We start from the raw sequence: 20,122 nt of genomic DNA on the forward strand, positions 1-20,122 counted from the left end.
TCTATGATTCTGTGATTCTATATGCTTCCAGCTAGAAAATTGCCATTTTAGTCTGTCTGGGTTTGCTGACCCTACTCTTCAGGAAAACTTTAAGAGTTTTACACATATAAAATCAGCTCAAACTTGTGTAACTGCAAAAACCACAGTGAAATAGCTTCCTGTGCAGGTCATCAAAGGAAGCTTGGAAGGCTCATAGGCCCAGGCTAATATTCAACACAATCACTTTGACGATTGGAAGCCACAATTGCTAGAATGTACTCCATTTAGCCTTTTGGTTTGCTTGTTTTTTATTTACAGAAAGCTTATCTGTAAGGGATGCTTGTTCACTACATTTCTCTCAGAGAAGGTAACTTGAGGTTTCTTTGCTTACATTTGGAACAAATGCCTTGTTTGAGAGCTCTTTCAAATATTGAAGGCTAATTTTAGATAGTCTGGTCTCTTTGGATGAAAGTATCTTGAAAATTTTGGGTTATACAAGAACTTGGAGAGAACGCTGGCTCTTAAAACATACTGCTGACATTAAGAAACAGATACAAACATCACGAGGAAGTGATGAAAGCTGGAGTAGTATCCTTATCAACAGGTGGCCCTAGGCAGGATATGCTTCACTATGTGCCCTATAAATAAGCACTGGATTAGGAAAAAGGCCTGCTCTGGGGAAAGACACAAGGCTAACAAGGCAGTATCTGTCAATCTGTCTTCCATTTAAGTACTCCAACCAAAATAATCAGAACAGTCATTTAGAAACTTTAATGGGACTTGAACGCCAGCCAACTCCCACAGTTTTTCTGATACCACCACCAGATACACACAAGTGGACTGCAGAGAAGAAGGAAAAAAAAAACAAACCACCACCACAGGTAAAATAAAAAATCACAGAATGGTTTGGGTTGGCAGGGACCTTAAAGACCATCTAGTTCCAACCCCCCTGCCATGAGTAGGGACACCTTCCACTAGACCAGGTTGCTCAAAGCCTCATCCAGCCTGGCCTTGAACACTTCCAGGGATGGGGCATCTACAGCTTCTCTGGGCAACCTGTTCCAGTGCCTCACCACCCTCTCCGGGAAGAATTTCTTCCTGATGTCAAACCTGTACCTCCCTGCTTCCAATTTACCTTGTCCTGTTGCTACAGGCCCTTGTAAAAAGTCCCCCCCCAGCTTCCTTGTAGCCCCTTCAGGTACTGGAAGGCTGCAATAATGTTTCCGCGGAGCCTTCTCTTCTCCAGGCTGCACAAACCCAACCTGTCCCCATAGCAGAGGGGCTCCAGCCCTCTGAGCATCTTCGTGGCTTCCTCTAGACTTGCTCCAACTGGTTCATATCCTTCTGATGTTGGGGGTGTTAATTTCTGTGATAAAAATGACTGTGAATTCCTGTGTGTACACCCTCCCACCTCAAACCCAGACATTCTTGAGCATGCACTGGCATGCAATCTTCAGCTGCCTGATCACACCCACAGCTACTTCTCTCCCCTTGGGACTCCTGCTTCATAAGAGCAGTGCAGAGGTAACACAGACAGGAAACCTCATTACTGTTCCTCCTGGTTTTTCAAAATGTCCCCATACTTCCCTCACAGTTCCAAGGAAAGAGCCACCATGTCCCTAACAGGCCACTCATTTCTCTGGAAATCTGCTCAGAAATACAGTACAGTTTAGCTTTCAATATCTTATTGCTGAGTGGCATCCACAGCAATGAGTAAGGCGGCACTGATAATGAAAAGAGAGAGGTTGAAAATTGGCCCAAAAATAAGGTACTCAAGCACTGAGGTGTGAATAGAGTCATGGTCTGCTGAAACACCAGTCTCTGCTTTGGATTCACTACCTTGCTAGGGAACTTTGCATAGCTGATCAGCCCCAAAGTGGTGAGGGTTTGGGTGAGTTATTCGGGTTTTTTTCCCCCCCCTCACAAATCAGCTTGTGAGTTAGGCTCTTCCTCCTACTCTTTAACTCAGTACTTAAGGCATTTACTCAGGATGTTTCTTCCTTGTAATTGTTTCCTTACCTGAATAAACTAAAACTGGTCTTTCCTACCTCGCAGGCAATGGTTTTCCAAGTTCAGGTTCTCATTGTTTCCCATCTAAGCTGTCCTGTTTTGCATGGGCTAGTTTCATATTTACAGAAAAAGGAACCGAGACAGATTCTGTAGCTATAGGGGAGGAACAACCACCTGAAATTAGGGATGTCGTTCCAGTCACCTCCAGGTAATGCTCAAATGTATTAAATATTCACCAGCATCAAGATGTAATCCCAGGTGAATTAATTCTACGCTCATGTACTATTTCTCTCCTGCCATTCTGCCAGCCTGGCCAGTTATGCCAAGAAAATTCCAGTCTTACTGTCTCCTTCCTTCTTCTTCCCCTCACATCCCAGAGACCCCAGTACATAAGTAAAAACCACAGTACAGTAAATACCCTATTAAACATGCTGGCGTTCAACTTTTCAGACCCCACTGCACCCGACTGCAAAACCGCCTGAAATACTGGGTTTTGCAGGCCATCTAGTGGTAAAAGCAGAATGGGACAAAGAGAAAACCTTTTCAAACTTTGCCTTCTGAAAGATGCTTCAGTATCACCTGCAAGACACACAGGGGCCACCTTGCTGACCAACGGATGTTTTTCCCACCCAGCAGCAAGAAAGATGATGAGACTCCTAAACCATACTCTGCATAATCTCAGAGTACGGCCACAGGCTCCTTTTCTTCTCCCTCCAGCATTCATCCTAAAAGCTACGTTAGAGCAATGAAAAAACCACTGTAAGTCACTCAGAGCAAAGAGGACATCTACTGAAACTTCATTAAAACAAACTTGTAAACCCCTATTTGGGTACATGCTAGCCAATTTGGGGCTCCCCTCATATGCTTCTGAGTGGAGGAGAACTTGGTGGAAGATGTCAGGGATTACAAGGAGCAGACAGAAGTTCTCGTTTCACTGAGCGGGGCAGACAGCAGCTGCGCTGCTTACAGGTCTGAAGCTTCAGAGCCCCGAGAGCACCCACCGATTCTGCAACCCCTTCCCACCTTCACAGGGTTTGGCTGCCTGTGCGAAGCAAGCTCTGACAGTGCACCTGGGAGAAGCCTGCTGTGGAAAGGCTGCGTGAGACAATGCTGTGGGCAGCCTTGCCCCTGGGCGCAGCAGCCGCGTTTAAGTGCGGGCCCTGGGCACTGGGTCCCTGCCTGAGCTGTGCTGTGGGCGCGCCTGTGCCAGGCCATGGATCTCGCTTATCCTCCCCGTGACTTGCTGACATGAAGGTACCAAGTGGACACAGGTTACAGCAGCCTCCTGATTTGTGACTGTCACAGAGGGAAACAGAAATACGATGACTGTTAATGCTTTATCCACGGTCTCTAAAAGACAACAAAAATACGCATCTGCTTGAATAAAAGTTTATTTCATGTGTCATAGAAAAATCATTGATACCATCAAAAAAGGCTTTATGAGATAAAGGATATCAAGACACATACAAATTCATAATAAATACTCTGCTTACTCCTGTGTGTAAGGATAATATCCTGCGTGTAAGGATATTACACAAAATATTCCTTATAGTTACACACATAGGAACTAAGTACTACCATTGCAGTCAGCTGACATTTCATTTGCAAGATTGATCCCTGTTTTTAAGGTTAAATCCTGACCTCCTTATTTAGGCAAATTCTTAAGAGTTACTCCAAAGAACTCAGCCTGAGTAAGAAGAGTGGACTTGGTTTGTAAGTATCTTAGCTGCTACGTTTATATGCCACTGTAGAGCATAATCCTCTTTTTACACTTGGTTCTACTCAGGAGTCAGATGATTTAGTTAATATAATAAAGTCACCTATATTCAAGAGGTCCATTTACTAAATTTGGCTGATCTGACAAATGTAGAAATAATTTGCAATATCACATGGTTAAGCTTGCAATTACCTGGTAGTCTCTTTCTGGTAGTCACAGTTAACATTTCCTTAGATTTTTTTAACTAATGCATTTCACATTTCACATTACACCGTTGTTTGACGATAAAGAACAAGTCAGAGTCCTTTACTTGAAAAACCTGAGAAATGTACCAGTTTTATTCAGATATGGTACTGGAGAGTCTAAGGTACTACAAAGCAGAGCTGAGGTACCAATCTGAATTGTTCATAAATTCCAAATCCCCGCTGATGCTAACAGAGTTTGGAAGCTGTGCAACAGAGGAGTGCTATGTTTGATTGTCTCATCTTAGTCCCTTTTTGGACACCACACAAAACCACTGAACAAATTTTTCCACTAAGTGTGCAGCAAAGCAAAGGGGAAACAAAAGAAAAAAAGGTATCAGAGTGTATTGAATGCAACAGCTGTTATCACAACATGTCAACATTAACAGGTTTCTCATACACATTCACCGGCTGTTTGAATTCTACCTGCATTGAACTACCCAACACGACAGAAACTACTGTATTCACCGAGTTAATGACAAACTACCTCGACTCAAAGTGAGAAATCTACCCAGTAGCTACAGAAAAAGAGTAGGTAAAGAACATAAAACAATCTTACGTTGTTTTAAATACAAACAAATGGACGTCTGCATCTCGTATCTGTCTGCTGACTGCAGCTGCTCTCAAATTTTTGGAAGATACGTAAAACTGAATTTGAAAAGAACAGGAAGTGGAACCAGCACTAAACCAATTCCTCCAAACTTACTTCTTTTACCTGCTGTTTGCAATGCCTAGTTTACGCTGCATCCTCATATTTATGTAGGTCCACAAGGCCTAAGTACTCCAAACAATGCTGAATGTACAAGAGAAACAGTTTCATAAATGGGATATAATGTGGATTTTAGGCAAAAATGTTTTCTGCTATCACACCTCCTTACTATTTTGGACAATTTTTCAAGTGACGAAATTGTCCCTGTCAAGGGCCTGGTTACATACACATGTTTATGACAAACCCAAGATCAGAAGTCTCATTTGTTAAATCATTTGAAAGGACTGGGTTTTACTAAACAATGTATCTCAACCTCTAGTGCCCTCATCGTCCACAACATTTTACCAAGATAACTCTCATATTTTAAAATATATAAATATTCCTTGTAATAACCTGATCAGTTTCAAGTTTATAAGCATAATCAAGACCCTGTCCCTGGAAGAAAAACACATCTTTCTGTAGCTTGCCTTAAAGTGTGATCCAGGACAATGATTGTGTTGCTGAGTGTAAATTTTCTATATTAATGGTCCAACAGTGCAGAAGAAACACAGGATAAATCATTGTAAAGAAAGAAATGGTTCTGGCTTTCTGTCACATGCAGTGCACTACATCAGTTTAATTACACAGTGCTGGCAAATAATTCCATCTATAAATAGCAACACTGCACCTTTGACACAATACTCAATCAAAAAAATAGATTTGCTGAAATGAAGAAAATGTTCCTGTATAAATTGGAGTATAATTATAAATCAATTCTTTTGTTTCCTCTTCTTCACTGGGGAAGCGGTGCAGGCTCTTCCGGGCTGTAAAACATCAGAAAAGTACACATCACTTTACTGTTATCCTCCTTGACAGGATCTTCCTTGGCAAAGTAAGTTAATCTGTGCGGCATGTCAACAAATGGAATTACAGTAACCAGTATGTGAAGAACTTGAAGATACATCTTCAAAAGCTGGTTACAGTGTATTTTGTTATTGGGGAGGGAGAAATTTAGTTCCTAATTTAAAGCCAAGACTGTACAAAAATATTTATCCGTGAGACAGGGGCAGTATCTACGACAGATGCCAGTACTTGTGAGACTGAAAGAAACACATCAGAGTATCAGCTTACTGGAAATTGCAGTGTTAGCACGGACAGTGCTAGTGAGGACAATAGAAACTGAATCCTTGCGTGGTTCAACATGTTGGCAACTCTACACCAGTTAAAATTAATGACATATGGATATGAAAATAGTATTTCAGTAGAATGGTTTAGATATCAAGTGATCATAGAGGAGTATGTTTTTGGCATCTGAAAACAGTTTTCACCCTGTCATTTATTTTTCAACTTAAGGAAGACATTCTGCCTCACATTAGCTAAAAACATCCATTACTCACTGCAAAGTTACGAAGTACTCAGTAGAAGCAGCCGTACACTGGTTGGGGAGGTAGTGACTGGGTATACGAGATGGAGGGCAGACGCATGCAGCTGAAAGGCAGAAGTCTGCTCTAGCAGAACTCAGGGTCAACAGATCCAAGCACTAGTGACGCAGCTGTGTGGTACTATGCCCCGGCTCGTTATACAGGTATACACAGACAAAAGAACTTGCATGCACTGTATCTCAACAGGACTTACAAGCAGAGGTGGCACTTATTCTGCCACATTTACTTGGATAACGGCCTGTGCAAGCTTACTCCTGCCAGTAATACAGCGTGCAGACAGATGCTAGAGAATGTAGCAAACAAAACTAGAACACATGCTACAAGGCCCCCCTTGTAGGGGGGCTACAAGGAAGCTGGGAGGGGACTTTTTGCAAGGGCCTGTAGTGACAGGACAAGGGGGAACGGGTTTAAATTGAAAGTGGGGAGGTTTAGATTAGATATCAGGAAGAAGTTCTTCCCGGAGAGGGTGGTGAAGCACTGGAACATGTTGCCCAGAGAAGCTGTGGATGCCCCATCCCTGGAAGTGTTCAAGGCCAGGCTGGATGAGGCTTTGAGCAACCTGGTCTAGTGGAAGGTGTCCCTGCCCATGGCAGGGGGGTTGGAATTAGATGGTCTTTAAGGCCCCTTCCAACCCAAACCATTCTGTGATTTTTTAGACTACAAAAAAACCAGACTCATACTATATTCTATTTTCCCCTTTATTTTTGTCTTAAGTCTCCCCTAAGTACTCTATCAAAATTCTTAAAATACAGGAAGCTTACAGATACTGACAAGAATTTTGGGTGATTTTGCTACCTTTTCACAAAGGTGAGTAGGATTACATTATGCAAAAGAGCCTGGAACTAGTATGAAGTCCAACTTTTATTTCTGCACTGGCCAGGTCAATACAAGTTGCATTTCTTTAAATCACTGCCTGCTTTCTACAATTAGGTGACCTTCTTGATTAGAGGCCAAATCTAAAGACCAAACCCAATTAGGTTATTGATTATGTTCTTCATAGTCCTAATCGATCAGGTAAGACAATTTCATAAATAGTCAATTTAAACATGAAAATCATATTTCAGTAGAATGGCTTAGTAAGTATAAATAAAGGAATAAAGTGAATTTGATCCCTTTAAATACTCCTGTATTTATATACTGCTTACTTATAGCAAACAGACCAGAACTGTCATAAACTATCAAACTTTTACATATTAGTTACTTCTACCTACTTAAGGTTTGAACAAACAAATTAGCAGCTCTGTAAAATTCAAAAACTTCTTGTGCTGCCTATAATCTATATAACTGTTGGGCACTATATTGCACTCCACTGATAGGTCCATATACTGCCCAAACAGTATTTACAATCTTGGTGCATATATTTTGCAAGCAAAATGGAGAATACATTGAATGACTGGAACTCAGTCTGGAACTGACGAGACCTGTGGAATTATGAATGGACTATTTTTTTTGTTTCATTTTCTTTGTGCAGGGAAGGCTAAAATGTTACAGGGATCATTCGAAATGGGAGAAAGTCACAGCACAAAGAAAGCTTTTGAGCCAGCATACTGAACAGAGTTTGTAGACTGCCTGGCCTTTTGATGTCACTTTTACTAAGCCATTCTATTTCCAGAATCCCTTGTTTTTATAAGCCTATAAAGCTCACACAGTAATCTTCTCAGAAAGCAGTAAGAGGTACTGAACTTTGACAACTGGAAGAGAGGTTTGTCTTCAAGGAGTTTCACTAATGCCTCACCTTAAAACACGACATTTATAGATAATAAGCTTTTTACCTTCATTAATGAAGAAGTCAGCTACATAATATGCTGCTCTGACAGCTGATGGGGAATGTGGAATGCCTGGTGAATTCTTCCACTCAAAAGGATTTTTCTCTGGATGCCACTGGACGCTGTAAATGGGATATTTGTATGCTGCAACAAACACAAAGCACATCAGCAAGGTCTGTGCCTTAAGAACTACATGCTTCGTCTGACTGCCAAAGAAACTCAAAGGATAAGCCACAAAAATATCTCACTTATCAACAGTTTCACAAAAGCTTAAACAGTGAGGTGAAACTCTTTTAAAACTCTGTTAAAGTCACAGTAGAAATGAAGGAAAAAAACCTGATATTGTAAAAGAAAAGTCTCATTCCGTGCAAGAAGATATTTGTACATCACTTGTTTGGTTATTTATTTCAGAATTAATATATATACTACATATATACATAACATTACAAGAGTATCAGTCTCAAAACTTCCTATCAACTGCCAGCATCGCTCAACATACAATGTTCACAGCCACATGGGACTTCCCTGGCAGTTTCATGGGACAGATCCAAGTCTTAGGACCTCCTTGAAGACCCAGTCAAGCCAGGAGCAGCTCCCACCTGCCCTGTGCCAGGCTTGATACACACAGGGGTAAGCCAGTCCTTAACTCTGTCACACAGAATAGCAGCACAGCAGCTGGCGACTGCTCTGTTATAAACTGCTTGCAGGCACGGGAGATGTCATTAGCCTAATCAGGTTTTCTGATCAAGTTGCTATTCTCTTCTGAAGGACAGCCAGTGTGCCATGCAGAAGAATCTCATGGGCCGGCAGCTTGGCCTCACCGCAGAGCTGCTGGTAGTGCACTGCTCAAAGTAAGTTAGCTCTTTAGGGGGTGGTTTGTTTCTTGAGCTGAGCAAGCCTGGTGCAAAACATATGCAACACAAGATAAGTAACGCAAAAGGCTTTGGGAGGAGGGCAGGTAACAGTATTGCTGTCAAAGTAATGAGGGATGCTGCTGTTACCTCAGAATCCTGGATTATTATTCCTGTACAGCAGATACAGAACACGACAGGAATGCAAGCTGTGTTGGTTTTAGTCAGGACAGAGTTAATTTTCTTCACAGTAGCTAGTATGAGGCTGGTGTGGATTTGCCCTGAGAATTATACTGATAAGGTGTTTTTCAGTTGGTGATAAGGACTGCTTGTACCAATTCAAGAACTTATTCAGCTTCTGATACTGCAGCTGCATTCTCAACTCTCTCACTGCAGGCAGCGTAGGGGGACACACAGTTCAGGCAGCTGACCCAAACTGACCAAAGGGGTATTTCCTTCCATAGCACGTCTTGCTCAGTACATAAGCAGGGACTGGGCCAGGAGACCATAGACTCCTTTGCTTGCTCGCTTGTTAGCTAGCTTCGTTAGTGAGTTGGTGTGTCAGTTGGCTTTCCTGGTCATGTGGTTGCTCATGGGGCTCGCTTAGACTCTACTGTGATCTCTCCCTCAGGCTCTGTGTCTCTTTGGCTCTGACTCTCACTACTCGGGCCCCGGCTGTGTATCAGTCAGTGGGTGGTGAGCAATTGTATCCTATGTTTTATTTCCTATTATTTTAATTACTTAGTAGCAGTATCGTTAATATTGTTAGTATCGCTATATTATTAATTTATATTTATATTCAATTATATTCGGGAAGAAATTCTTCACGAAGAGGGTGGTGAGGCAGTGGAACAGGTTGCCCAGAGATGTTGTGGATGCCTCATCCCTGGATGTCTTCAAGACCAGGCTGGATGTGGCTTTGAGCAACCTGGTCTAGTGCAAGGTGTTCCTGCCCATGGCAGGGGTTTGGAACTAGATGATCTTTAAGGTCCCTTCCAACCCAAACCATTCTATGATTCTATGAATTATTAAACTGTTCTTATCTCAATTCATGAGCCTCTTTGTCTCATCCTCTGATCCTCCTCCTCCACTGGAGGATGGGGGTGAGGTAGACGAGCGGCTGCATGGTACTTAATTGCTAGCCAAGGTTAAACCACGACAAAAGCAAGCAGACAGACAGAAAGCAAGTTGCAACAGAGGCATAACACACTGTGGAGGAATTAAACTACTACAGGATGAGTGCTGTACACTTCACATCACAGCACTTGAACATTACAGTGCTAAGGTGTAGCAGCATATCTGGAAGGGGAACAGTGGGTGAGAGAAGTTAGTAATCAGGCTCACAGATACATACTCAAAAGACAAAATATCTCTGAAAGCAGAGTATGTTCCTCACAGACAGAGCGCTGACAGGGCTGATGTTCACTCTGTCAGTATTCTAACAGCAAGCCTGCTGTACAAATTAACATCAGTGTCACACACCTATAAAGAACTAGTTTGTTACACTCATGGTTTTTAAAAGGAAGTTCATTTCCCTACCTTCCATGGTAGATATAAACTCCACTTCACCATCAGTGTTAGTGGTCAGAACATTATAGAAATTACGAAGCTTTTCATTCTTTGTGAAATTCTGTGATAAGGAGAAGGAAAAAAAAAGTGTTATTTTCTCATTTATTTCTAGTTTTAACAGAACAAATGCATTTGTGTTCAGGAAACAAAATTACGAAATACCTCCATGGAGAGGCTCCACATATGAAAGTTTGATGTCAATGGCTCAGTAGCAAATGCGTGTAATACATCATAAGGGAAATTCTTGAATAACCTACTGTCTTTTGCAGCTATTATAAAAAAAAAGAAAAAAAAAAAAAGAAAAAAGGATATTCGGAATTACCCAAGCTACTAACAGATGGAATAACACTGAACAGAAGACAAATTTAATAAAATACTGCATTAAACTTTTTTCCTGTAATATAACTTAAAGATTTTAGAATACGCTGCAAGGAAAATCAGTGAAATAACTACAAACAACAAAGGTTTCCAATATGCTATTAGCACTGTCCTCCAGTCTGGACCCGGAGGGGACCCAACTTTGCTACCTAAGTTCTCACTACCATAAGTATCATTCTGTGCCACTCATTGCAGGGACCTTTCCATTCACAATGCACACAAATGACGGAATTTGTGAATGCTACGTGGTCTGCAGACGGATTACTCACAAATTAAAGTATCAGCAGAGGCCACATCTTACCAGTGTTGCTGAGCGGCACAGCTCTATCTTAACGGACCTCTCTGATTTCATACTGTGCAAGTGGGACAGCAATGCTAATATTCATCGTTAGGAAAGGTGCAATTCGAAAAATTTAAAATCACCTGTTCTCCAAGTTTGACAGGTTTTGGACCCGTGAATTTTGTTCACCTCTGTAACAAAAAAGAACCTAAACCCACGTTATTTTTGTAGGTCCAAATTACCGAATGACTCAGCCAGAACCGTGGTTTTTGCTGACTGCTTTTGGTTTCAAACAGCTTGTGCACACGTCTGCTTTAGAACTGATAGTGCTGCACTGACTTTATAAAAACAGTCATGGCAACATAGTAGGAAAGCATTTAACAAGATAATGATCAGAAACCTCCCAAACATTCAGCCCTGCATATTTATCACGAATGAAACACAACACCCCTCAGCAAAACTCAGACATGGGACATAATGAATTTTTCACCTGAGGTAAAGTTCAGAGGCAGTGCAAAACCTTCTGTCTTGGTATTAACGAGTAAAACTTTGCCACTTGTGAGATATGTAAGCTCTTCATGTCCGAGGCATGTTCCCCATAATGGAAAATAATCTCTTTTATCATTAGCCTTCAAAATAAAAAGCAACAACATAAGGAAAAAGTACTGAAGATTTATAGAAAGGAGACTGAAGAGAACTTCCTACTCCTTTTGCTTTCTCTTGTGTAATGCAAAGTAAAACAACTACAGTAGTACAAATTGCTACCAGACAAATTGTAACTATTCAATTACAAAAGAAATACACATAGACTCCCTAAGTTTTTATCCTAAAATCTGAAGGCTAGGGGATACACACGTGTCTGTTAAAGCAGTACACTCAGCCTAACGTTGACATCCATTTCACTGTTCTGTTCTATGAATAAGCCATGTTGGGAGCAGCCTAAACAGAAACCACAAAATAGCAACATTTCTATAAAAAAGGTACTCATAAGAAGGGACACAAACCAATCTGTCACAGTTTTGAGGGAAAGCCTATTCATTACAATGCCTAGGTTTGCATGAAGTGCCATAAGATCCCATCGCAAGGACCCTCTGCAATGTCCGTATGCCTGCGCCCACCCGTCTGTATTAAGAAAACACAGACCCCATCATTAGCATGGCTATGTCTTATCTGACATACTTAGATGCTTGTTGAACTAGCAGGTTTGGACCTGCATTCCAGAAAGATAAACTGTGAGTTTAGGCAACATGAAAAAGTGACAATCATTTTCAAATGAGTAAAAATTGGGAATAAGTGCAAAAACAAGAGAGGAATCATGGAATCATAGTATGGTTTGGGTCGGAAGAGACCTTAAAGATCATCCAGTTCCAACCCCCCTGCCATGGGCAGGGACACCTCCCACTAGACCAGGTTGCTCAAAGCCTCATCCAGCCTGGCCTTGAACACGGCCAGGGATGGGGCATCCACAAAAAGAGACTACAGTTGGCTTCCTGTCACTGAAGTAAGCACAGTGCGTATACACAATGGAAATCTGCATTTTTGTATGGTTTATTTCTGATACTAAGCACATATTATACTGGGAAATTTCAGAACTCTTTTTTCTGTGCAATATCAGTAGTCCTTCCTAACTTGTTTATAAACATTTTTATGTTATGCACACACATGCACAGAGGAAGCGCTGCTGCTCAAAAGGAGAAAGCTGAAATGACAGGCTTAGAATAAAAACATTACGGATAGCGTAGTAACAAAAGCCCATATAAATACTTCTTCTCAGAGCAAAACATGGAAGATTTACAGAAAGCAGGCTAATAGTGCTACAGAGTCTTCATGACCACCCATCATGCATGGCTAGAGACACAGAACTTGCCACTCCACTGTCTTTCATGCAAGTGAGAAATAAAAACACTAATGGTAAGAAAAAAAAGAAAAAGGACTACAATTTAGGAACAATTAAAACTGAACTGTAAACATTTCCTACCCCCACCCCGTTTTGTTTTTTTTTTTTTAGGAAACTTTAGCCTGGAAACTAAGCATGTATTAAACAGCACCCAAGACATCACATTTTAAATAATTATTCAAAGGCTGAATCCCAGCATTTCATTTAGGGTTTTGCCTAACCAGTAAAATTCTATTGACTTGGATGGATATCAGTATTTCAGATCTTCTCTTCATATTAAAGCAGAGACAGACAAAGTCATTTCTCATTGTGAACATTTGAAAATTACGAGAAAAGGAACCTCATCCACTTTAATATAAAATTCTGTATCAACTAATACTCTTGACTGTAGCTCACCTTACACTGGTAAAACTACCAATATTTTATAGTGCTCATTAAGGCTTAGAAGATGAAAATCAAAACACACGATCATAGAATCTTTTGGATTGGAAAAGGCCTTTAAGACCATCAAGTCCAACCGTTAACCCAGCACTGCCAAGTCTGCCACTAAACCATGTCCCTAAGCACCATCCCTCTAAGGATGGTGACTCAACCACCTGCCTGGGCAGCCTGTTCCAGTGCCTGACAGCCCTGTCAGTGAAGAGTTTCTATCTCATATCCAATCTAAAGCTCCCCTGGCATAACGGGAGGCCATTTCCTCTTGTCCCATCACTTATCACTTGGGAGAAGAGACCAACACCCACCTCACTACAACCTTCTTTCAGGTGGCTGTAGAGAGCGATCGCGTCTCCCCTCAGCCTCCTCTTCTCCAGGCTAAACAACCCCAGCTCCCTCAGCTGCTCCTCACAGGACTTGTGCTCCAGACCCTTCCCCAGCAATGTTGCCCTTCTCTAGACACGCTCCAGCACCTCAAGGTCTTTCTTGAGGGGCCCAAACCTGAACACAGTAGTCCAGGTGAGGCCTCACCAGTGCCCAGAACAGGACAATCCCTGCCCTAGACCTTCCTCCTGCTGCCCACACTGTTCCTGATGCAGGCCAAGATGCCATGGGCCTTCTTGGCCCCCTGAGCACACTGCTGGCTCATGTTCAGCCACTGTCAATCAACACCCCCAGGTCCTTTTCTGCTGGGCATCTTTCCAGCCCCTCATCCCCAAGCCTGTAGTGTTGCAGGGGGCTGTTGTGGCCCAAGTGCAGGACCCGGGACTTGGCCTTGTTGAACCCCGTACAGTTGGCCTCAGCCCATCGACCCAGCCTGTTCAGATCCCTCTGCAGAGCCTTCCTGCCCTCAGGCAGATCAACACTCCTGCCCAACTTGGTGTCATCTGCAAACTTACTGAGGGTGCACTCGACAGATAAAGATGTTAAGCTGAACTGTACCCAATTCTGGGGAACACCACTTGTGACCGGCTGCCAACTGGATTTAACTCCATTCACCACAACACTTTAGTCCCAGCCATCCAGCCAGTTTTTTACCCAGCAAAGAGTATGCCTGTCCAAGCCATGAGCAGCCAGCTTCTCCAGGAGAATGCTGTGGGAAACGGGGTCAAAGGCTTTATAAAAGTTCAGGTAGACAGCTCCCAATCATCACAAACAGCACAGAAAAAACTCCAACTTATTAGTACGGGTTACCTATGATGAACCAAAAATTATTTTCTGCCTTCCACTCACCTGAAGTACACATACCAAATAATAAACCTGCCTCTCCGATCATAAAATTATGACACAGGCAATTCAGTTAATCATTGTGAAAAGTCAACAGAATTTCATAATGGTACTGCAAACCACAAGAAACCCTCACCCCAGCACCGAACACCGAGACACAGGCTGCGCTTCGCACAGTGAGCAGTTTCAAAGAAACAAATCAGATTAGTTGTCTTACAGAAAATGAGAGAGTCCTTGCAAGATTCAGGTTTCAGGCGACTAACAATCACCACGAATAAAGATAGACAAAGGAAGAACAACATGGATGCCATGGGGATTAATGAGTAGGAAACTTAATTACTGAACTGCAGCAGCTGATTGGTCCTGTGAATGCCACTGCCTGTGCTTTCCTTGGCTGCTGCTGGAAAGTTGGCAGCAAGGGTAGGAGAGGAATCCCTCACTGACAATGAACACTCCTGCTATGGCAACAGTTAAAGCACTACTCATAACTTGCTTTAGAACTGAGCAAAGTTTTCCAAAGCATGAATTCTGTGACAACTTTGATCAATATTAGCTGAAAATAAAATAAAGCCAGTAAAGGGGAAAAAAAGAAGGAAGAAAATTTACATTTTAATTCAATCTGAATACAGAAGATCCTTAACAAATCACAGGGATGGTATGTAAAGCTCAGTAAATCTGTTCCTTTCCACAATGCCAATTTTACTTCAAAATGTGTTCATTACTATCTGAAAAAAACCCTCACTTCTTATGCTCTAAGAGAATTAAATCTTCAATGAGGGTTCAGAGCCTTCCTGACATTCTTTGAAACCAACAGCTTTCCCAGAAATTCAGTCTTTTCTTAATAAAGCTAATGACTATATAAATACTAAAAATGGTTAACATAACCTTTCAAGTGTTCTTCCCACCTTTTTTTGTGTTATAAATTAAGCTAGTGTTTACTTCAAAGATCTGCTATATTTACAGTTATCAATGCAAAGAAATAGGTAAAATGGTATAATATGCTAATGTAGATCCCTCATCTGCACCTCCAAAGATGTATTCAAATCTACTTATCTATAATTAAGAATAAAGGTGTTTCACTAGCTCTACCCACATTACATTTATGTACATCTTCGTCAACATTTAATGTCAATAGATACTCTGCACTTTTGGAAGGCACTACTGTAACTTTATTGCAAATTGCACACAGCCATAAAGCCCCAGTGCAGAATGAGTAAATTATATTGTTCTCACCTGAAGAACTTGGGAGTTTAAGACTGTGACACATCATACAAGAGGAGAGGGTGTCAGAAGTCTGAATCTTAAGTTATTAAATGATTTTTTAATGCAGAAACCAGCAATGAGCTACTTATTATCGGGCTTACAGTTAACACATTGGATACAAATGGAAAATGATTGAAAATGTGAGCCTCCCTGTCATTTTGATCTCTGAACAGTGACAATAACAAGAACAGACTGTTCCTTAGTAATTACCTCTAACGCCTTGTGGTAAAATATCTTAGCAACCCTGGAATATTCTGAAGTCTTAAGATCCACACCACCTCCTGGAAAAAGTACCCTGAAAGGCAACATCCAAGAATCTGATTAGCAACGGTGATCAAACTAAAACCTGGATAATGTACACAGAGAAAGGTCTGATAGTGGTTTTAAGGGTAGAATTCAGGTCTAGGTTACGACACCTACCTTTCAGAAACCTACAGATATAAACTTCCTTATGGTCAGCAGGGATCTAGTCAGAAAAGTCAGTGGAGGCTCTGGCATGTTTTCTAGGGCAAACACCTAACTGTTTGGTGGTTCGCACAGCCCTGTAGGCTCCACTGGCTGTTCTGACTAGCACTTAATTATGTGAGTTTACACAGCTAGCGCACAGGCAGACAGCTAAGTTTAAGTGTCTAAGTCTTTAATGGAATCTCATATCCTAAATCTTCATGTTCCTCTACTGATGAACAGTTATTATCTCAAAGTAGTGACCGAGCCTTGTGCAACGTAAGGAAGAGGAGAGTAAACAGAGAATACACAAAACATATAAATTTCAGCTGGGACACAAAAGGGTTGCGTACCATGACTTTGTCAAATCCTGGCCTGTCCCTCAGCTGGCTCTCCCTAAAGCATTAAAATCCTGGCCCCAGTCTTAATCCATCCTGCTCCATTTCAGTAAAGAATTGTGGCCCTGGCAGAGTGACCTTCTTCAACTAATCAGCAACGGCAATTCTCTGTGTGGCTCCTCAAACTCAAACACCACAAAAGACTCAGTACAGTCTAGCAGAGGTTTCACAAGTACATACAATGACACGGAAAGCAGTCAAGTACCATCAGAAAGAGTAATGTGAAATAAAGGAAGTCTCTTCTGGCTGTAACTGGAACAGTACCCCCGGAACTGACAGAATCAAATGCATGAGCACTCCCTAACCCCCTGCAGCAGAACTTCCATTAGGTTTCCTCAAGCCACATCCCTCAGTTGATGACTTTTTACCAAAGTGGCTGAAGGATTTCCTCTACATCCCTGTGCTCTGGAAACGGCAACTTCTATCACTGAGATACTAACAAGCAGCTGGAACGAAGTTAGAGCTTAAACGACACCAAGCATTTGCAGAGCAAGAGTGAACGTTTAAACCCTAGAGACCAGGTTTATTCTAAGGTGAATGATGCACAGGATCATGCAAAAGCCACCAAGTATTTGGTGGAAAAGCAGAGCAGTATTCACAAAAATATAAATCAGATTGTTCTCCAGGGCCAATAAAGAAAATTAATACAGCTGAAGGTATTGTCAAAGCAGGCCAGATTACAGACTTATACAGAGATCTAGCTGGACAAATAAGGCAATCCTTACCTGGAAGTGGTGGAAAATTCAATTCACCTGTTCCTTTTGTTCAAACCAAAAACTGGTCAATACTAATTAGGAAAAACAATTCTGCTAATGCAAAAAGGAAGCAACCTATTAAGCAGCAATGATAATGGCCTGCCATTGTCATAAGCAGACTGAAATGTAACTACCTGTATTCCAGTACCTCCAAATGGCTAGAGCTGATGACATTCACTATGAATTTCAAAGGCTATCTCAGGAATACATTGCCATATTCATAACATTCTGTCTCTACTATACTGATTTCATGATTTTAAGGTGGTGTTTAATATTAAAAAATTTCCACCTGCAGGGAACCTGGAGCTAAGGTCTTGTAACATGAAAGATCAATGTATCTCTTTCTTATTCTAAGTTTCCACAAAATGGAATGTCCTTCCCTCCAAGTATCTTACTTGTTATTTACACACCGCTGTACTGTGGAAGCCATTCACTGACAGTGGAGGGCAACAAGAGGAAATCTAGAGCACCCTTACCCACCTACATAGCACAAACCCAACTGCCAGTCACTGCAGTGACAGAGGACAAAGGGAACTGGATCTACTTGCTTAACACCCTCTTCTGCATCAAAGTAGGTGGTGAGGTAGAAAGAAGAGAAGACCTCACTGGTGAAAGTCCTTCTGACAACCAAGGACAAACTGGCAGGCATAAGAAAGGGATGAAGTGATTCATTTTGTCTCCAATATGAGGAGCCACAGGGGATAAAGTGTCACTGTCTTATACTTGCTTATACTACAAGACTGTAAAGGCCCACTTCTTTACAAGACTGTAAAGACCCACATCTGCCCCTACAGGGCACACTGTGGAGCATAAAAGGACACTGCTCTCCCCAGACAGCCACAGGTCTAAACCCGCAAGGTCCAAACACGTTGATTAACATTCTAGTATATGTATAAGCTTAACAAAAATATTCATGGTTTAAGATGCTCATCTTATGACTACAAGTAGCCCAATCACATGCAACGGGCTCTCATATAACCAAGACTGTGAAGTGTAGCATCAGCTGATTTAAGACTTCTGAAGCTCACTTTTAGCACAAGGCAAACATAAAAGTTTCTGAGTTTGATTAGTACACAGTTAAAATGTGTTAAATTAGATTGCATTATCCCACATTTAAAATGTAGGAAGAACACGGGGTGGAGAGTTGCCATGGGTCAGCTGAAAAGTTAGAGTTGCTTGTCTAACAAAGACCTAAGCCACAGAATCACGACAGGCAAGACAGGCCATTCAGGTAGCAAGAAAGCAAGTGCCCATAGAGAAAAAGGTAGAAAAGACTGGAAATTAGAAACTTTTACAATAGAGGAGATGTGGAGAGGACAGGAAGAGGGAAGAAAGGGTAAAAAACCAGGGATGAAACACACAGTAAGTGCTATTAAAAATTAAAATTAACACGATCACTCAAATGAGGAAGAAAAAACCCGACAAATAGGAACTGGGCTATTTCACTTGCAAAATTGTTAACGGCTATAACGCCACTTCCATCTGCCTGCAAGCAAGCACAGGAGAATGCCAAAATGAGCCTTGGCATTGTTGCAGATTATCCGACATGTGCTCCTAAAGGAAGGAAAGGCAGCAGACTGACATCGGATGAAACAGTGCTCTGTCTCAGAACACATCATAGAATCTTTCTGGTTGGTAAGGACCATTAAGATCATCAAAGTCCAACTGCTCACATGTCTGCAGTGCTCAGCACAGCCTCTCAAGAGTCGACAGTGTTCCTGGGAATACAGCTGACCTCAAAACCAGAACTATCATGTTTTTTCAACAGAAAATCAGTGCTCAAAACTTACCCATTAATAGAGTGGAATATTTTATCATATTCTTCATCTGAAAGATTTAATCTGAAACACCAAGAAAATAGTTACAGAATACATATGAAATACACATTTTTTAACCAGAAATCCATCATTATTACAGAACAGAAACGTGAGGCAGAAAATACGTATTTAAACAGAACAAAACAGACCCAAATCAAATGAAACATTTCACTTGAAACAGCTCAATCCACAAGACTGAAAACAGGGCCCTGTCAGGTACAGTTCCACATTAGGTACTTGAGACCCCTTTGCAGACACTCGTTAAATTTAACATTTACATGAATGGCATGGTTATTATTTCCTGCAGACCGGCAACTCCGGTTTCCAATTGACTCCAAGAAGGGCAGAGCTGCAACCAGTGGGTCACACCCATTCTTCAGAAAAGATACAGTTGAGAGGTGGAAAGATGAGAGATCTCAGCATCAGCAAACCAGTAGGACAGCTACACTCCCACAGAACTGATGCACCGGGAACATTCAAAGTGTCCAGCTTTGCTGCATCTGACTTAGCTGCCAGAATTAGAAGCCTCCATTCATGGATGAAGCTTCTGCTCAGCAAACATTCTGAAAGCTCCAGCAGTTACGTGAGGAGCACTGGATTCTAATTCAGGCACTTAACTGGTGCTCTTATTGGACATCTGATTGTGATTTTCTGCAGCTGCATCAGTATCGTTTTCACTTACCCCCAATCACTTTAACATCTGATTTCAGTGTTATTTACTATCTTATAGCTAACTGTTGTCTATTAAGCATTGATAGTTTTATTACTTATTCTGCTGCTTCTACCAAAACAACCACAATACAACAACATGGAGTTAGCGACCCGTAGTTTGAGCAGAACTAGACTTTGGGCTTCTTCAGGAAGTACTGATATCCTTCCTCCATTACCTGAATTCTAGGACTACAGAATATGACAAAACATAGTGTGTATATATATATATATATGTATCTAGAAATCTCGGGGG

The 20,122-nt window shown here is 41.5% G+C and overlaps 1 protein-coding gene across 1 annotated transcript in view; it reads right to left on the bottom strand.

The window, feature by feature from the left end:
* Positions 1–5,141: 5,141 nt before the first annotated feature.
* The window catches only part of GGH (gamma-glutamyl hydrolase (conjugase, folylpolygammaglutamyl hydrolase)), a gene marked incomplete at its 5' end in the record, with an annotated part of 15,455 nt that continues 474 nt past the window's right edge, over positions 5,142–20,122 (bottom strand). Inside the window, 7 exons of the mRNA XM_010148915.1 lie at positions 5,142–5,460; positions 7,851–7,988; positions 10,235–10,325; positions 10,427–10,533; positions 11,413–11,551; positions 15,955–16,039; positions 19,132–19,182. Coding sequence (XP_010147217.1) covers positions 5,339–5,460; positions 7,851–7,988; positions 10,235–10,325; positions 10,427–10,533; positions 11,413–11,551; positions 15,955–16,039; positions 19,132–19,182 — 733 coding nt within the window. The remainder of the gene's footprint in view (positions 5,461–7,850; positions 7,989–10,234; positions 10,326–10,426; positions 10,534–11,412; positions 11,552–15,954; positions 16,040–19,131; positions 19,183–20,122) is intronic.

The sequence above is a fragment of the Eurypyga helias genome, unplaced genomic scaffold (assembly GCF_000690775.1).
Source record: "Eurypyga helias isolate BGI_N326 unplaced genomic scaffold, ASM69077v1 scaffold12123, whole genome shotgun sequence".
Taxonomy (NCBI): Eukaryota; Metazoa; Chordata; class Aves; order Eurypygiformes; family Eurypygidae; genus Eurypyga; species Eurypyga helias.